This window comes from Zonotrichia leucophrys, chromosome 24 (assembly GCF_028769735.1).
Source record: "Zonotrichia leucophrys gambelii isolate GWCS_2022_RI chromosome 24, RI_Zleu_2.0, whole genome shotgun sequence".
Taxonomy (NCBI): domain Eukaryota; kingdom Metazoa; phylum Chordata; class Aves; order Passeriformes; family Passerellidae; genus Zonotrichia; species Zonotrichia leucophrys.
The window spans coordinates 229,656-247,526 of record NC_088193.1 but is presented as its reverse complement, the minus strand read 5'-3'; the positions used below and the strand labels follow the sequence as shown (position 1 = coordinate 247,526).

Genomic DNA, 17,871 nt, shown 5'->3' with positions numbered 1-17,871 from the left:
GGAAGGAATCTTGCTCTCAGCAGCTTTGCTCAGGCTTTGGGCTGGGTTTCAGAGCCATGGGCCCTGCTACAGGAATGGAGGCAGAAACAAAGCCTGGCCCAGTCTGCAGAAGACATTTTATGCCAAGAATAGGACAAATAGGGAATAAAATTAAATAAAGTTAGCAAAAATCTTGGTCCCCTAATCCAGTCACATGCTGAGAGTACTTGGTTTTGTCTGAACAAAAGTAGTGTATGTATTGATAATGTTCTTTTCAGTTTTTGATGTTGAGTATTTACAGACAATGTCTGTAAATGTCTGCCCTCTTGATGTCTGCATCTTTGTTCTGATTTCATGACATGTTCTTTCTTTTTAGAATGAGGAAATGTCAGAATCTACAGTGGATGCCTTCAAAAGCTTATCTCCAGAAGCAAGCTAAAGGTAGGCTAAAAGACTTGCCTTGAGTATAGTACAAGACAGAATTTTTTCTTTTCAGAGGTTTTGCTCTCTGTGCTGTTTTAGCTACACTGAGCTTATAAAGGTTATTCTGCTGGGAGCCAACCTGCCTGCACCGTTGGTGGCAGGTGCAAGGGGCAGGAGAGATGTGAGTACTGGCAGACATTGCACATGCCAGTGTCTTTCAGCACTGGCCGGGTGCTGACTGGACTTGTTTGTTTCCTTCCTTTTGCTTCCTTTTCCTTCCTCACAAAATCTGCTCTCAGCTCTGAATCTGTATTACTGCAGGAGGGTGTTGCTTATTGCTGTTGCAAAATAGGGGCCCTAGGTGTGAGAGAACATAGACTGAAGTACAAACCAAGTTTATTTTTTGAGTACAATTTTTTCTTTGGTATGACAGAGTGACAAAGTTCTGCATCAAAGTGTCTGTATCCTTGTTTCAAGAGAGCAGCAAATCATTTGAAGTCACTCTATTTTGTTTGTGTTGCTTTATCTGTGCTTCTTTTTCTTAGCTGCAAAAAAGAAAGAGAAGAAATCCAAGACAAATGAGAAGAAAGAAAGCCATTCTGGAAAAAACCAGTTGGACTCTGGACAGAAACAAACTCCTCAGGCTGTTGTACCAAGAGAAGACAATTCTGGGAAGAAGAGCAGTGAGCCTGCCCGTAAGCCTGTTGAGGAAAAGCATGAGGATGGGAATTCCTCCGTTCCTGTGTCAGAGCCCAAACAGGTCCCTGTGTCTGGTACCAGAAAGACTGGCAAGCAGATGTCCCAGCCAGTCCAGCTCCCTCCTCCTCAGCCACCAAGCTCAGGACCTTTGAAAAAAGAAGCACCTAAACCTAGCACTTCTGAGCCCAAGAAAAAGCAGACTCCCCAGCCAGAAATAGGTAAATGGGACTATTTATCCTCAATACGTTTGAGTCATGTTAAGTAACAATGCTGCTAAAAGCTGGTGCATTTTAAACCCAATGAATGCTTTATGGTGTGTTGAAATCTCAGCAGATTATTTTGGAAATTTTGCTTAGAACTGGCTTCCTTTTTCTTGAGTCACAGTGTATGTTAAGGCAGGGAGAAAGATGGCTATCCTGGTTGGGACTCTTGAGTTGTATAGTCATGGCAGTCTTGAGGTGTATTTTCAGAATTGTTAAGTCTGTCAACTTCCCATTCTGAATGTGAAACCAGGAGGATGTAATCTTTCATACAAAAGTATAGTCCGCTATTGTATGTAGTGCAGAGCAGTGTGAGCAGTCACCAGCCAGGCAGCTCTGGGATTTCTGTGACTTTGCACTCACAATGCTGCAGACTGTGTGCAGAGCAAACTCTTCTTCTAGTCTTGCCTCAAAGAAACTGCTCATAGCTGGGGAGGTGCAGCCACAGAAGAGGGTGGAAAAGTTCTAGTCTAAAACTCATCACACATTACCCAGCTGATTTTTTTCCCTTTTCTTCTCTACAGGTGGCTGTTAGTTACTTGAAATACTCATAATTTTTCCCCCCCTTCCTAGGCACAGAACAAAGCAAACAGAAAAAAATTGCTCCCCGTCCAACTTTCCCTGTGAAACAGAAACCAAAAGAAAAGGTGAATACTGTTTTTTGTACAGTCAGTAAAATCTCAAGCACCTGGAACTTCTGTCTGGAAAGTAGAACCATATTGCTTAAGCCTTTGCATTTTTTTTTATTTGGTTCTTAAACATGTTAGGCTTTCCCTTGTGGCAGTATGTGGATTGCAAAAACCATGGCCTATGCCTAAGATTCAGTTTAGATGTTACTTTGGTATCTAAGATTTGTGTGTTGGAGGGTGGAGGCTAGCTTTTCCCTAAAAAATGCAACTACTTTAGTCTCAGAAATAGCTCAATCATGGAAAAAAAAGAATTGTCCTAAGTAAACCTGAAGGAGAAGTGAGTAGAGCCTGTTTATACCCAGACTTGCCCCACTGCATCCAAACACCAGCCCATGCTTTGATGAAAGAACAATGTGATGGTAAAGCACATGGAATTAGGAGTGTACTTGCATATGGAATGCTCTTAGGGAATCGTTTGTAGAATGGTCACTTCCCTGCAGCTTTGTAATACTTGCTAATTTTGTGCTGGTTTGGGGGTTTGTCTGTAAATTATTTATGGTATTGGATGCAACTGCTGATTAAGTTCTAACGTCCAGAGTTGGGATTAATGCAGGCTCCTTTGCTTGACCAGGAAAAGCCCCCTCCTCTAAGCAAGCCAGAGAGCAGCACACTGAACTTGCTCAGCACTCTGACTAACGGCAGCAGTTCCAAGCAAAAGCCACCTACAGATGGAGTCCACAGAATCCGAGTGGATTTCAAGGTAGAGGACAAAATGTTTTAAGTATTTGAATGTCCGCTGGCTTTCAGACACTGGAACTAGAGTCCCCTGAAAGTGCTGGCAATAACTGCTGAGTGTGTGTGTCTGGTACCTTTCGAAGGGAACCGCCAAAATAGGAGCCTCATGATAAGTCACTTGGTTGATTTTTAAAAGCTTGTTATGCCTTTTTTTTCTTATAATTAGAGTACTGGATGAAGAGACACTTAAAGCTTTAAAACCTTAACTGTCAATGTGTGAGGATGAGCAAGAATTTGAGGTTTATGAAGAATGATTCCATTAAGATGGAACTTTAAAACCTTACCACAACTTGAGCCAACAAGATTTGGGGAAAATGTTAGTAACTTGTAATTCACAACGTTTGGGGTATATCTGGGGTTTTAAAATGATAATTCATGTACATTTTTGAACAGTGTTGAAATAATAATAAAATATTTTCCTAATAATTTTTCAGTTCATCTCTAAGTGTTGATACTGGAGATCATAGTGGGATCTCATAAGTGTTTTATACAAATATGGAGCTTTAATAAAGTATAATTCTTCTGAAATTTCACTTCTAGTAATACTTGTGCAATTGTGAAAAGCCTCGTCCTGTTCCCTAGGTTTGCTTTCCCTAGAAGGAAGGCTCTAGCATGCCACTGGGTGCTCTCGGCATGAACAGCGCCGAGGTGTGACTCTCCCAGAATACACTGTAAAGTAGACTGAGGTAGACATTGAAATTATTCCAGTTTGAGGCACCTTAATCACAGGCCCTGAACTGAACAGTGGCGGGAGCATTTTGTAGTGATGTTGTGTTGCCTTGTTCTGCATGGTGATGTGTCCTTTTGTACTTTCAGGAGGACTGTGAAGTGGAGAATGTTTGGGAGATGGGTGGGTTAGGCATCGTCACCTCGGTACCTATTACTCCCAGGGTGGTGTGTTTTCTCTGTGCCAGCAGTGGACATGTGGAGGTAAAGCATTGTGTTCTGCTGTTGATGACTTAATTACAGCACTGTATTGTTACAAAAATAAATAAATAAAAATTATAATGACCTTAATCCAGAAGAATTCAAAATAATACCGGTAAATCTGTCCTTGCTAGAATTTGTCCCAAGATAATAAAGTGCAAGGTATTTAAAATCAGTTTGGGAACTCACATCTGATATAAAGCAAGAGTTTTGGTCTCTTTTAACCTGAAATAAAAAAGACTGCCCAATGGTGCTGACAGGTTTTAGACAGCCTTGGCTTTTCCAGGTGTGTCCATATCTGCCAAGAGGTGTAAGCTGTTACAGAAACATAACTGGAAAGGTTCTGATGCTGCCTAACGAGCTGGATTGAGATGTGTTAAATGCATTTCCAGGTTTAGCTAGGTGCCTTCTCGGCATCTTCAGACCAGCTAACCTGGGTGCTATTGCTCTAGGAGAGCCTGGGTTCTGATGAGTGGGCAGGGGAAGAGGGGGTTAAGTTCTGGATGTGGACATCGATGCACTTGAGGTCCATGAAGGCCCTGTGGGTCACGGAGCCATCCCCTTCTTAGTCAGGAGTCCCCAGGGGACAAACAATTCCCATGTCCCCTGTGAGCCTGCAGTGTCTGTGCTCTGAGGATGGTTGTTTTTCTGATATGACCACTCTTGTACAGGATACAGAGAAACTAGAAGAGCTTTGTAATGGTGAAGGGGGCTGAACAGAGGGAGAGAGACTCTCTTTGCTCTGCATGTCCCTGCTTCATGCACCAAATGTGTCTTCTGGTGTATCTGGCTTGTAGTACAGGGACGAAGTGAGGGAAGGAGATCCTGAAGAGCCTTTATCAATGCTCAAGGCACTTAGTTAACAGGTACCAGACTCCTGGTGGCTGTGAGGTGTCCAGTTGCTATTTAGATTACCTGAAATACAGAGTTTCCCTCCTAAAATCTTGTTCTGTCAGTTGTAAAGCAGAATTCAAAATAGTTCAGAGCACAAGCGGGCTGGTTTGGGAACTTGGAGCAGTTTCTGCTTTGCTAAAACCTGCCTCTCCCCCCTTGCAGTTTGTATATTGCCAGGTCTGCTGTGAGCCCTTCCACAAGTTCTGCCTGGAGGAGAGCGAGCGGCCCCAGGAGGATCAGCTGGAGAACTGGTGCTGCCGTCGCTGCAAGTTCTGCCACGTCTGTGGGAGACAGCACCAGGCCACCAAGGTACCCCAAAACCACTGGGAGACCCAGCAGCACCCCCAGGGCTCCCAGGGCTCCTCTGGATCCAGAGGCTGGCCAGCAAGCATGTGCCAGGAGCAGAGTCTCTGTGCGCTGGGGAGGAGGCCTCTTCAGTTGCTCCATTGCAGCTTCCTTCTCATGACCTGAATGGGGGATCTAGTAAAAAAATGAAAAAGTCCAGAATTTTGCATCCCTTTGCAGGGTGTCTGTACCAATGCTTTTCTCCCTTATTCCTGTAGCAGTTGCTGGAGTGTAACAAGTGCCGAAACAGCTATCACCCTGAGTGCCTGGGCCCAAACTACCCAACAAAACCCACCAAGAAAAAGAAAGTTTGGGTGAGGGATTTTGATTTATTTTTTGGATAATTCATTTGTTGAATGATAGAAGTGCCATGGAGCAGAGCTCTGCAGGTGATTTGCTCTGATGCAGTTCCTCATCTCTTCAAGGCAAGGTGCCCATTGCCTCAGAAGGTACATTTGGAAATACTGAGGCGGCTGGTTGATAAGATGTTCTGAGAAAGCAGAATTGTTAGAGAGATTACCCTTTTTTCAGTTGTAGTAAGTCGTAAGATCACAGTAAGTTTTTTGGTCATAGACCCATAACATGGAAGAAAGTCTTTAAAATGGAAGTGTTGGTTAACAAACCTGTTGATACCAGTATTGAGAGACAATTTGGATTAATTTGCTAATCTGTGTCTTTCAAGCTTTTGTTCTAAGTGCCTGTAGTTGCCTGTAGTGTATTTGCTAAGACTTTGTGTATGTGTTTCCTTCTACAATGTACAGAGTTTAAAAAGTGTTAAAATAGGACTGTATATTTTAGATCAGAAGAAATGCCACAACTATGTCTGTTTTAGGTGAGGGAAAGTTGATATTTTCTTTAGTGCAAATATGGAGGACAAAAAAACTATATTGTGATTTAGTTTAGTGGTTTTTCTTGTTGTATTATCACCATCTTACCACAGAGGAAGTGAGCTCAGTTCTTTTCAGTGAAAGTTTCAGCATTTAAAATTCCTTGTCCTGTTGGGTGACATCTCTGCACTCATGAAATAATAAAAATTATGAAATGTGTGGAAAGCACAGAAACTGCTGGATAAAAGCAAGTAATTCTTGCCAAATGAATTCTTTTTCCAGATATGTACCAAATGTGTTCGCTGCAAGAGCTGTGGATCAACAACACCGGGCAAAGGATGGGATGCACAGTGGTCTCATGACTTCTCCCTGTGTCATGATTGTGCCAAACTCTTTGCTAAAGGTACATATAGTGTGATTCTTTACAGCAGGAGCTTCCTCAGCTGCTTGGGTTTGAATCAGCCACTGTGAGTGGGCAGTGGGCTGGCAAGGCACCTGAGCTTGGCATGGTCCAGGCAGCAATGCAGGCTGGTCGTGGTCGAGCCTGAAAGTGCATGTAACAGTTCAGACTTCCATAAGATCCCATTTTGTTTGCAGGAAACTTTTGTCCTCTCTGTGACAAATGCTACGATGATGATGACTACGAGAGCAAGATGATGCAGTGTGGGAAATGTGACCGCTGGGTCCACTCCAAATGTGAAAACCTTACTGGTAAGGAAATGCTCGTCCCCTCAGTACTGAAGAACATGAGGCAGTGATTAGACCAAAGCAATCAAGTCTTGGACCTTTCTATTAGAGGGTTACTTTAATACACTCGCCTCTTGTGACCTACCTGAAAAATGCCTGTGGAGTAACAACAGATAAACCAGTGCTAATACTAATGACATCCTGAAAGCACAGGATGCTCAAAGGCAGTGTACCTGAATTAGCTGTACAAGGGACTTTTGTTACATGAAAAGTCTCAGGCAGCAGGTGCAGGGCAGGGATTTTTTCCTGTATCTTTCAATAAAGCAACTCAGGTGGTTATCGTGTCTTCTTTTGTCTCCAGATGAAATGTATGAGATACTCTCCAACTTGCCCGAGAGCGTGGCATACACCTGCATTAACTGTACAGAGCAGCATCCTGCAGAATGGCGTCTGGCACTGGAAAAGGAGCTGCAGATTTCCTTGAAGCAGGTTTTAACAGCCCTGTTGAATTCCAGAACCACCAGCCACTTACTGCGGTATCGACAGGTAAGCTGGAGCCTGTGCCCTGTTACTCTGGCATTCAGCTGAGTTGTTGAGGTGTTGCTGTGCTTCATACTGCAGAGTTGTCTGCATCATACTTGGAACAGCATGTGCTGTGATTTAGTTCTATTTTTTCTTTCTTTTGTTGATTCCTTTGGAAGCAGAGAAGTGGGTATCTGTGATACAACTTAGAAGCTGAAAGAAAAATAGGGTGAAGTTCTTCAAGGAATAGGAGGATTTAGCTCTGTGATGATGAAGGTGCTTTTCGGACAAAAGAACAGGATCTTTGTCTTGAAATATGCACTCAGGAAATAAGACTTTTGAGCAATGAGTTTGATCCTTTTGGTTGGTGGTTCTGTCCTGCTATGCATCTTACAGGTCTCAGCAGAAAGCTGGTTAAGAGCTTTTCTTTGTTGCCCCTACATTTTGGACAGAAATTCCGAACTCAGTCCTCCTTCCTTTCACGTTAGCAAGAGTCTTTGGATCAATAAATGGGCTTGGGAGGGTATAATCAGGAGCAGATGCAATTCGATGTTACCATCCCTCTGTCTCCTTGCTGGTGTTCATAGGCAGCAAAACCACCTGATTTAAATCCTGAGACAGAAGAGAGTATCCCATCCAGAAGCTCTCCTGAGGGTCCCGATCCTCCTGTCCTAACAGAAGTCAGTAAACAGGAGGAGCAGCAACCTCTGGATCTGGAAGGAGTGAAAAGAAAAATGGATCAAGGAAGTTACATTTCTGTGGTATGTCAAAGTTGTCATGTTCCACTCTATTAGTAGACACTCTGAATTGTTTTATCACATATGGTGTTCATAACTGAGCACCTTAAGCCTTTACTTTAGGAACAAGGAAGCAGGTTATTGTGCTGCTAGAAATAGTTCTGGCTGGCACCAGTTTATATTGGTAATATAAAGTAATTGACGCTTTTGTGGGGCTCTCTGTAGCCAGCAGTGGTACTTGGTCAGATCCCAGTTTGCTGTCAGTCAGACATTTATGTATATAAGTGTTCAGGTCATCCTGAACATGAAAATTCTGACTGAAGGTCTTGCCAAATTGCCCTGATGCAGTTGGTTAGCTGGAAACTAAGGATTCATGGGCGGAGGAGTGATCTCTTCCAGAGTCATTTACAAAAAATGCTAGTCTTGACCAAATAAATTCTCTTTGCACAGACCAGCCTTTTCCTTTTTTTTCCCTAGAGAATTTGTAATCTTGAGGAGCACTGTATATTGCAAAGTGCTTGGCGAATGTTGTGGTGCCAGATTTTGACCAAATCCTCGTGAGACAGCTAGTTTAGCTGATTTAAAACCAGTCAGCTGAAGTGAACGGCTGTGGGTGTAGCAGCTGTGCCAGCCAGTTTACAAATTTAGAGGTCTTCTTGCTTCTTCACAGCCAAATTCCCTTTCTGCTTTTGAGTTGATGCTCTGGTTCAATCTTACAGTCATCTGAATGTTCACTTGAACATTGTTTTAAAAAATTAGTGGGTGGTATAGCTGTGCAAAAGACAATCCTGTTAATGTGAAGTTTTGTGGATTTCTTACAGTTGGATTTTAGTGATGACATCGTGAAGATCATTCAAGCAGCCATTAATGCCGATGGCGGTCAGCCAGAGATTAAGAAAGCCAACAGCATGGTCAAGTCCTTCTTTATTCGGGTGAGCTGGCCTACAGTTACTGTGAAAAAATCTGCTTGGTATCCTAGCCCTGCTTGTTGATGTTGGAGTCTAAAGGGCCACCACATTTAGCCTTGCTTGGGTGTTTCCAGGAATAAAATAATACATTGTCAGAGTTGTTAATGTTAATGAAATGTTACTAGTTGTGCATTTACAGTACATCTTGGCTGAACATCTTTGAAGTTTTTGGTATGTTGTCTAACTTTTCTAATGGGATGTTTTTTCCTTTAGCAAATGGAGCGTGTTTTTCCATGGTTCAGTGTAAAAAAGTCCCGATTTTGGGAGCCAAATAAAGTAACAAGCAAGTAAGTAATTGTTCTGTATCCAACTGCGGCGCCCTGCCGTTTGCCAGCTGGCCAAGCAAAACGTATTGAAAGAGCCTGTTTGCGGGGTTGGAATTTCTGGTTTTCCTTTCTTCTTTTCCTTTTTTTTTCCTAAGAAGTTATGCAGTAATCCCATTCCCATGTTTTGTCCACACTTCTTTATTTTAAGCAGAGTAACCAAAATTCTTAATTAGAACTAGGTGTACTGTGTGTTGGCTTGTCAATCCTGACCTTCCTTCCCTCTCCTTCACACAGCCCCATTTGGGGTAGCCCTCCTGCATCTGTTACCCTTCAAGGAAGCAGACAGCCACATCACAAACCTTAAAATGTGACTGGTGGGGGACATATGTGGGCTGTAGGTGATTAATGGAGTTGTTGCTGGGGGTGGATGTCAGCTAGGCAGGGCGTAGCCGGGTGTGGCACTGACCCCTTGCTCATCTCAGCAGTGGTATGTTGCCGAATGCGGTGCTGCCCCCATCGCTCGACCATAACTATGCTCAGTGGCAGGAGCGTGAAGAGAGCAACCGCACTGAGCAGCCCCCTCTGATGAAGAAGATCATTCCAGCTCCAAAACTCAGAGGGCCTGGAGAGCCAGATTCACCAACTCCTCTACATCCTCCTACACCCCCCATCTCTGGTAAGAGAACTGATGTCAGGACTGTCAATCTCGAACCCAGAAATGCAGCTGTCTTGGAGACCTCTGTGACCTGAAATCACTCAGAGGCAGTAACATATGAGATGTTTCTGAGCCGAGCTTGGACCCAAGAATGCTTTTGCACCCACCTCTTTTCCCTACAGAATGAAGGTTGTGCAGAGGCTGGCATGTCCTTTGGTTTCCAGGCTGCTATTGGAAACTCTTCTACTATGTTCACATACTGACAATCTGTCCAGATGAATTTTTGCTGCCCCGAATTTCAATATTGTTCTCTCTTTTAACTCTTAAGGCTCTGACAGAAGCAGAGAGGATAGTCCTGAACTGAACCCACCTCCAGATGTGGAAGACAACAGGCAGTGTGCATTGTGCCTGAAATACGGTGATGATAGTGCTAACGTGAGTATCTGCCCCATTCCCCTTTCTGGAGGAGCTCTGGATGGGTTTTGTGCGATGTTGTGTCCCCAGGAACATCTGAAGAGAGCAATTCCTTCTGTTCTTTAGGATGCTGGACGTCTTCTCTATATTGGCCAAAATGAATGGACACATGTGAACTGTGCTTTGTGGTCAGCAGAAGTGTTTGAAGATGATGATGGTTCTCTGAAAAATGTGCACATGGCTGTTATCCGGGGAAAGCAGCTGGTGGGTACAAGCAAAGAACACTTTATTAAACTTCATGCTGATTTGGAATCCAGGATGGGAGCACAGCTAAAAGATGGCTTATGTGCATTTGTTCTTCTCTGTCCTTTCCTTGCAATATTTTTTAACACTATATGGAGTAGAACTGACTGAAGATATTTGGAAAGTTATTTATCCTTGCTCAGTTCAGAAATATTATGGAGACCAAGTGAAGCTTACAAATGTGAGGACTGGATATGAAGCACAAGCAGGAAGGTCTGGGAAAGGCCTGGAAGAACTAGTCCACAAATGAAAAAGTTGTTCCATGTGAGGAATAATTCTTCCTCTCGCCTCCTCCTCCATGTCTCTCGCTTGTCTGTGTGAGTCACTGTAGTGAAATGGAGCAGCAATGAAGCGGGAGATCAAGCATTACTCTAAACTTCTGTCTGTGCCAAAAAACCCCAACTGACAACAGCAATGGTGGTCTGGTTTTAGAAGAGATTAATTTTTTATTTTTTTCTTTTTTGCTTCTGCAGAGGTGTGAGTTCTGCCAGAAGTCAGGCGCCACAGTAGGCTGCTGCCTCACTTCCTGCACCAGTAACTATCATTTCATGTGCTCACGAGTCAAGAACTGTGTCTTTCTGGATGATAAGAAAGTTTACTGCCAGAGACATCGTGACTTGATCAAAGGAGAGGTAAGATTCTTCTTTCACTCTGCCTCGCTCTCTGAAGGTGGGGTTAGCCTGTAACTATGAGCACTTTTTAGAAGTTTATGTTGAATGTGTTTCTTGCTAACAAGGACTGGACCGCATTGCTCTTAAAAAGTAGCCAGTAATACAAGTGGCCTGGGAAAGTTTGTAAGTTTGGTGCTGTGTGGTAGTTCAAAAACCAAAAGACTAAAATAAGGTTCAAGTAGGACAAACTAATATAGCATGCGTGTGGTAGTTCCTTTAATTAACAAGTAGTTTTGTTGGTTCTTGTTCCAGGTGGTTCCTGAGAATGGTTTTGAAGTTCTTAGGAGAGTTTTTGTGGATTTTGAAGGGATCAGTTTGAGAAGAAAATTTCTTAGTGGCTTGGAACCAGAGAACATCCACATGATGATTGGTATGATCTAGTCTTTGGATGCTTGATCCACCTTTGGTGCTGGAATCTGGCTCACAGATATGTTCCTCTCTCTGCTCAGGTTCAATGACAATAGACTGCTTAGGAATTCTGAATGACCTCTCAGACTGTGAAGATAAGTTGTTTCCCATCGGCTATCAGTGAGTATAAGCTGTTTCAAGACTCAGTGTCTTTCAGTGTATTTCATGTCAAGCAAGCACTGAAGTAACATATGGGAAAATTGACTGTAGTTTTTCCTACACTGTTGAGGAATCTCTGATTAAGGGTGTGCAATGTGTTCTGCCAGGAGGGCATTGGCCAATGTAGTTTTGAGAAATGGAGAATTTAAAGCAGAAATAAAGTTTACTGAGCTGTTGAGTAAATTGATTTGTTTGAATTATCTTCCAGGTGCTCCAGGGTGTACTGGAGCACAACAGATGCCAGGAAGCGCTGTGTGTATACCTGCAAGATCATGGAGTGCCGACCTCCAGTCGTGGAACCTGACATCAACAGCACTGTAGAGCATGATGATAATAGAACAATTGCCCATAGCCCAGTTCCCCTTACAGGTAATCTTTTAAGGACTTCATAGAAGTATATTCTCTGTATGGTTTTGCCATAGTGCACCTCTTAAACCAAATCTCTTAAATTTGGGCTAGAATCCAATTCAGGCTTCCATGTTACAGCATCTCAAGACTTTAAGCTCCTGGATATACTGCTTTGAAAACTTGAGCCAAACAAACACTGCTGCAGGGATGGTTTTTAGTCTACAACTCAGGGAATCTTCTACTGATCTAAAACTTCAGACTGTGTTTGGTCTGTGATAGGGGGTTTATTCAATACAGTGTTGAAGAGTTATATTGTGGTTCTGTGTTTCCAAATTACTTACTTGTATCCAGGGTAAAGCTGTGAAAGGTTTTTAAAATGTTTCTAGTCGTTGTCATTGTTAACATAGAATCTTAAACTCTATAAATATATAGTGGAATTTCATGTGTAAGATGAGCAATTGCTACAAATATTTGAAAATGCTCTTACAAGAAGAAAGCAGACATTATCTGATGTCAGATCTTTGACTTTGTGTTTTTTTAACAAATACCCTGATTCTCCAAGTGGAACGTGATAGTAATATATACTTTATCAGATCGTAGCTTTTAGGGCTCAGTAATGGCTTATACTGTTGTTTCCCTTTTGTACAACAACAGAAATTCTACCGAAAGACACCCGAAATACACCTGAAATTGTAAACCCACCGTCACCAGATCGTCCCTTGCATTCTCAGACCTCTAGTTCCTGTTACTATCCAGTGGTCTCAAAGGGTCCCAGGATCAGGGTGCCGAGTTACCCCTCCGCACAGAGGTCTCCTGGCTCGCGGCCGTTACCCTCTGCAGGTATTTCTGCTGCTGCTGATTTTGATTGAGGTTTATTGTGGTAATATTTTTGGTTTAGTTCCTGTCTTTCTTGGCTTTTTTCAGAATGAGGTGTTCAGTTTGCTGTTTCTAGAGAAAGCAGTGAAATAGGTCAATAGGTTGAGGAGGGGAAGTTGTAACGATTCACAGTAGAGATGGCCTGCAGAGAAATGTACAACTAAAACAAACATTCCGTGGGGATGAAGAAGAGGCAGGATTTGCACCATATAGTAGTAGTGAGCCCAAAACATTGTAGTACCAGTTAGGGACTTAATATCTCAGTATTTTTCCAGAGAGAATCAGAAATCTGGTGTTGTAATTCAGCAGTTTCTGACTAGCGTTTTCTTCAAACTGATGTTGAAAAGTCACATCTGAAGTTGAGATACCAAACCCTAAAATACAAGCTTGCTGAATTCTGGTTGAAGGTATCAGGTTTTTAACATCTATCTAAAGTATAAACACTGTGTGTTGATGTTGTTTGGCGAAAAGGTTTTGCTGGGCTTTAATTTCTAGTGTTTTTTCTGAAGGAATTGGATGTGCATTCATTGTGAAGATTTAAGATCACCTGACAGTCTCTCTTGCCTTTGTTTCTTAGGAAGTCCTACCCCAGTGACCCATGAAATAGTGACAGTGGGAGATCCTTTGCTGTCCTCAGGACTGAAGAGCATTGGTTCTCGGAGACACAGCACCTCCTCTCTGTCACAGCAACAATCAAAACTCCGGATGATTTCCCCTACACGAGCTGGGAACGCTTACTCCAGGCACAGTGTGTCTTCAGTTTCCAGCACGGGGGCCTCTTCAGAATATGAACCTACTGTCAAAAGTAGTGACCGTTTTGTGGGGTCAGTAAGCACAGGCCCTCCAAGTGCTCCAGTTCAAAGTTGCTCTACCAGTTCAGGCTCCCAGAAAACAGTGGCTACAACTGGAAATAAAACTTACCAGCTGGATGCATCACAGTCTACAGAAGGGAAACATTCCAGCAGTTCAGATTTAGTAGCCAAAGGTGCACCTTCTAAGGGAGAGAAAATCAAAGCCTCAAAGGACCCAGATTATTTGTCTCATACTTTTGTTTCTGGAGGAAGCGCCAAAGTGTCTACTCAGCCAACCAGTTCATCAGCCATGGAAATGAATAAAATAGGAACCTTTCAAGAGTGTTCAGGATCATTTTCTTCCAAAGAAGCAATACCCTTTCCATCTTTGCATCAGAGGGGCCCAAGGAAAGACAGAGATCAGCACATGGAACCTTTACAGCCAGAGAAAACAACTGCGGTGGATGAGATGGATGCAAAAACCTCGAAGGCTGCTGGAGTAAACAATAGATCTCCTGCAGCAAGCGAGCAGGTAGTTACTGCCCCCAGAGATAAACGTCACAAAGGCAAAAAGTTAATGAAAGACAGTTTTAAAGAAAAGCATTCCCTGAAATCTCTTACAGAGACAAGTCAGGCAGTAGGCAGTGATGAACTGAAAACAGACTTTGGCAATCAGGGTTTGGCAACTGAACAAGTTAGTCAGAGGTTATGTAACAATATTCCTGCTGAAAAAGCTGGTGATAAGTCTCCATCTTCACAAGGGCCATCTAAAGGGACTGCAGTGCAGGCTGAAGCAGCCCCTAAGGAATCACAGGCACCCAGGAAACGCACTGTTAAAGTTACTCTGACTCCTCTCAAAATGGAAAGTGAAAACCAGTCTAAAAATGCACAGCAGGAAAGTGATGCTGAAACTCAGCCTGCAGGGGCAGACCTGGCTGCTTTGGCAGAGCCATCCTCAGCTTCACAAAGCCCAGAAGAGAACCCTGTAATTCAGGGAAGTCCAAATGAACCACCAACACAGGAATCTCAGAATAACACATATGAAAATTTGGCCATTCAAGATAACAGCTTGATGCTCCAGGATGGTGCTAAGGCTCAAGAAGAAGGCTCATACAAGCGGAGGTATCCAAGGAGAAGTGCTCGGGCCAGATCCAATATGTTCTTTGGATTGACTCCTCTGTATGGTGTGAGGTCCTATGGAGAGGAAGACATTCCCTTCTACAGTAACTCAACAGGCAAGAAGCGAGGGAAGCGGTCAGCAGAAGGACAGGTGGATGGAGCAGATGATTTGAGCACATCAGATGAGGACGACTTATACTACTACAATTTCACAAGGACTGTGGTTTCCTCAAACACAGAGGAGAGGCTCTCATCCCATAGCTTATTCAGAGAGGAGGAGCAATGTGATCTTCCAAAAATCTCACAGCTCGATGGTGTAGATGATGGAACTGAAAGTGATACAAGTGTCACAGCAACAACCAGAAAAGTCAGCCAAGTAACTAAAAGGAGTGGCAAAGAGAATGGGACAGAGAACTTAAAGCTGGACAGAACTGAAGAAGCTGGTGAGAAAGTCACCAAGAGCTCCACCGTCCACAAGACCGACCCCAAGATTGATAACTGCCATCCTGTGAGCAGGGTTAAAACTCAGGGTCAGGACTCTCTGGAAGTGCAGCTGAGCTCGTTGGAAACGGGCCGCAGGGCTCATGCAAGCACGCCTGCTGACAAGAATTTACTGGACACTTTCAACACAGAACTTCTGAAATCCGACTCTGACAATAACAACAGTGATGACTGTGGGAACATACTCCCTTCTGACATCATGGACTTTGTGCTGAAGAACACACCATCTATGCAGGCCTTGGGAGAAAGTCCGGAGTCCTCGTCATCTGAACTCCTGACGCTTGGAGAAGGTTTAGGTCTTGACAGCAACCGTGGTAAGGATATGGGTTTGTTTGAGGTGTTCTCCCAGCAGCTACCCACCGCCGAACCAGTGGACAGCAGTGTCTCTTCCTCCATATCTGCAGAGGAGCAATTTGAATTGCCACTGGAGCTTCCTTCTGATCTCTCTGTTCTGACCACTCGCAGCCCTACGGTGCCCAGCCAAAATCACAACAGGCTTGCCGTCATTTCAGAGTCTTCACTTCCCTCCTCGGGAGAGAGGTCAATGCTTGCCTTGCCTTCCACAGAGTCTGGGGAGAAGAGAGTGACAGTCACAGAAAAATCTGCCTCAGGAGAAGGTGACACAGCTCTCCTGAGTCCAGGGGTAGACCCAAGCCCCGAAGGACACATGACTCCTGATCACTTCATCCAGGGCCACATAGATGCAGAGCACATAGCCAGCCCAGCCTGTGGCCCTGTCGAGCAAGGACACGGCAGCAACCAAGATTTAACGAGAAACAGCGGGACTCCGGGGATCCAGGTGCCGGTATCACCCACTGTTCCCCTCCAGAGCCAGAAGTATGTGCCAAACTCCACTGACAGTCCTGGCCCCTCGCAAATCTCCAACGCTGCGGTGCAGACAACTCCACCCCACCTCAAGCCAGCCGCAGAAAAACTATTGGTAGTTAATCAAAACATGCAGCCCCTGTACGTCCTCCAAACTCTTCCCAATGGTGTCACCCAAAAGATACAGTTAACACCTTCTGTTAGTTCTGCGCAGAGTGTGATGGAAACCAACACTTCAGTGCTGGGGCCCATGGGGAGTGGGCTCACGCTGACCACAGGATTGAATCCGAGCTTGCCTCCATCTCAGTCATTATTCCCTCCCACGAGCAAGGGTATACTGCCCATGTCCCATCACCAGCATATACATCCCTTCTCCACGCCTGCTCAGACAGGCTTCCCACCAAACATCAGCAGTCCTTCACCAGGTCTTCTAATTGGGGTGCAGCCACCCCCTGATCCTCAGCTCTTAGTGTCTGAAGCTAGTCAGAGGACAGACCTTGGTACTGCTGCTTCTACACCAGCTGCTGCTCTGGGCAAGAAACGGCCCATATCTCGTCTGCAGTCACGGAAGAACAAGAAGTTGGCTCCTTCTGGAACCCCTTCTGCTATAGCTCCTTCTGATATGGTCTCCAACATGACCTTAATTAATTTTGCTCCTTCCCAGATTTCTAACCACCCCCTTGACTTGGGAACCATTGCGAATTCAACATCCCATAGAACCGTTCCCAATATTATCAAAAGGTCAAAGTCTGGGGTCATGTATTTCGAGCAAACATCTTTGCTCCCACAAGGTGGGACCACTACTACTGCAGTCAGCACATCTCCCAGCATTATTGGTGCAGATGCCAGTCACCTCCCAGCAGGGCCTGTATCAGGCCTAACGTCGAGTTCCTCAGTGCTGAACGTTGTATCCATGCAGGCCACAGCAGCCCCTAGTACTGGTGGGTCAGTTCCTGGTCACGTTTTGGGACAAAGTTCAGTAACGTTAACAAGCCCTGGATTATTGGGGGACCTTGGTTCAATAAGCAACCTCCTGATCAAAGCTAGTCAGCAAAGCCTTGGTCTTCAGGAACAGCATATGACTTTACCACCAAGTTCTGGGATGTTTTCGCAACTGGGAGCATCTCAGACTCCGTCTACGGCAGCCATGACAGCTGCATCAAGCATTTGTGTTCTACCCTCAGCGCAGACAATGGGCATGACAGTCGCTCCGTCGACTGCTGACCCAGAAGGCTCCTACCAGCTTCAGCACATGTCACAGCTTTTAGCCAGCAAAACCGGGGTTGCATCCTCCCAGCTGGACCTTAGCACAGTTCCAGCAACCACACAGTTGTCAAGCTTTCCACAGCTGGTCGATGTTCCAAACAACACCGGACCCGAACAAAGCAAGGCTTCCTCATCAGTGGTGCATGCCAGCTCAGCGTCTCCAGGGGGCTCCCCATCAACTGGGCAGCAGTCTGCAAGTAGCTCTGTGCTGGGTGCCACAAAAATGAAGCCAAAAGTCAAACGAATCCAGCCATTATTAGACAAAGGGAATGGAAAGAAGCACAAAACCTCTCACGCATGGGCTGGATCTTCTGAAGCTCACGTTCCCGAAAAAGGGGCTGTTGCTGTACCCCCGGTCTCGGTTACAGGGTAAGAGGACAGTTTGATTTTGCTCATCCCTGAGGTTTTGTAACAGTATGAGAGAATCTTGCACTAGTTTCTCCAGCAAGTTGTGCAAGTCAAGGCAAATTGTGAAGTGCAACTTTTGATTCTGATGTGGAGCTGGAAGCGTGATCTGGTTCTCTGTATCTTACAAGCTGTTGTTGTTAGTTGTGTAATTCTGCAGAACTGCCAAATC

The 17,871-nt window shown here is 44.4% G+C and overlaps 1 protein-coding gene across 1 annotated transcript in view; it reads left to right on the top strand.

The window, feature by feature from the left end:
• Positions 1-17,871, top strand: part of KMT2A (lysine methyltransferase 2A) — a 39,890-nt gene that overhangs the window by 13,642 nt on the left and 8,377 nt on the right. The window contains exons 6-27 of the mRNA XM_064732033.1: positions 356-420; positions 948-1,319; positions 1,935-2,008; positions 2,622-2,750; positions 3,602-3,715; positions 4,769-4,915; positions 5,170-5,265; positions 6,061-6,181; positions 6,376-6,489; positions 6,827-7,011; positions 7,575-7,748; positions 8,546-8,656; positions 8,906-8,979; positions 9,441-9,634; positions 9,942-10,048; positions 10,154-10,291; positions 10,804-10,962; positions 11,254-11,371; positions 11,451-11,529; positions 11,777-11,937; positions 12,571-12,756; positions 13,370-17,663. Of these exons, the coding sequence (XP_064588103.1) occupies positions 356-420; positions 948-1,319; positions 1,935-2,008; positions 2,622-2,750; positions 3,602-3,715; positions 4,769-4,915; positions 5,170-5,265; positions 6,061-6,181; positions 6,376-6,489; positions 6,827-7,011; positions 7,575-7,748; positions 8,546-8,656; positions 8,906-8,979; positions 9,441-9,634; positions 9,942-10,048; positions 10,154-10,291; positions 10,804-10,962; positions 11,254-11,371; positions 11,451-11,529; positions 11,777-11,937; positions 12,571-12,756; positions 13,370-17,663 (7,212 nt within the window). The remainder of the gene's footprint in view (positions 1-355; positions 421-947; positions 1,320-1,934; positions 2,009-2,621; positions 2,751-3,601; positions 3,716-4,768; positions 4,916-5,169; positions 5,266-6,060; positions 6,182-6,375; positions 6,490-6,826; positions 7,012-7,574; positions 7,749-8,545; positions 8,657-8,905; positions 8,980-9,440; positions 9,635-9,941; positions 10,049-10,153; positions 10,292-10,803; positions 10,963-11,253; positions 11,372-11,450; positions 11,530-11,776; positions 11,938-12,570; positions 12,757-13,369; positions 17,664-17,871) is intronic.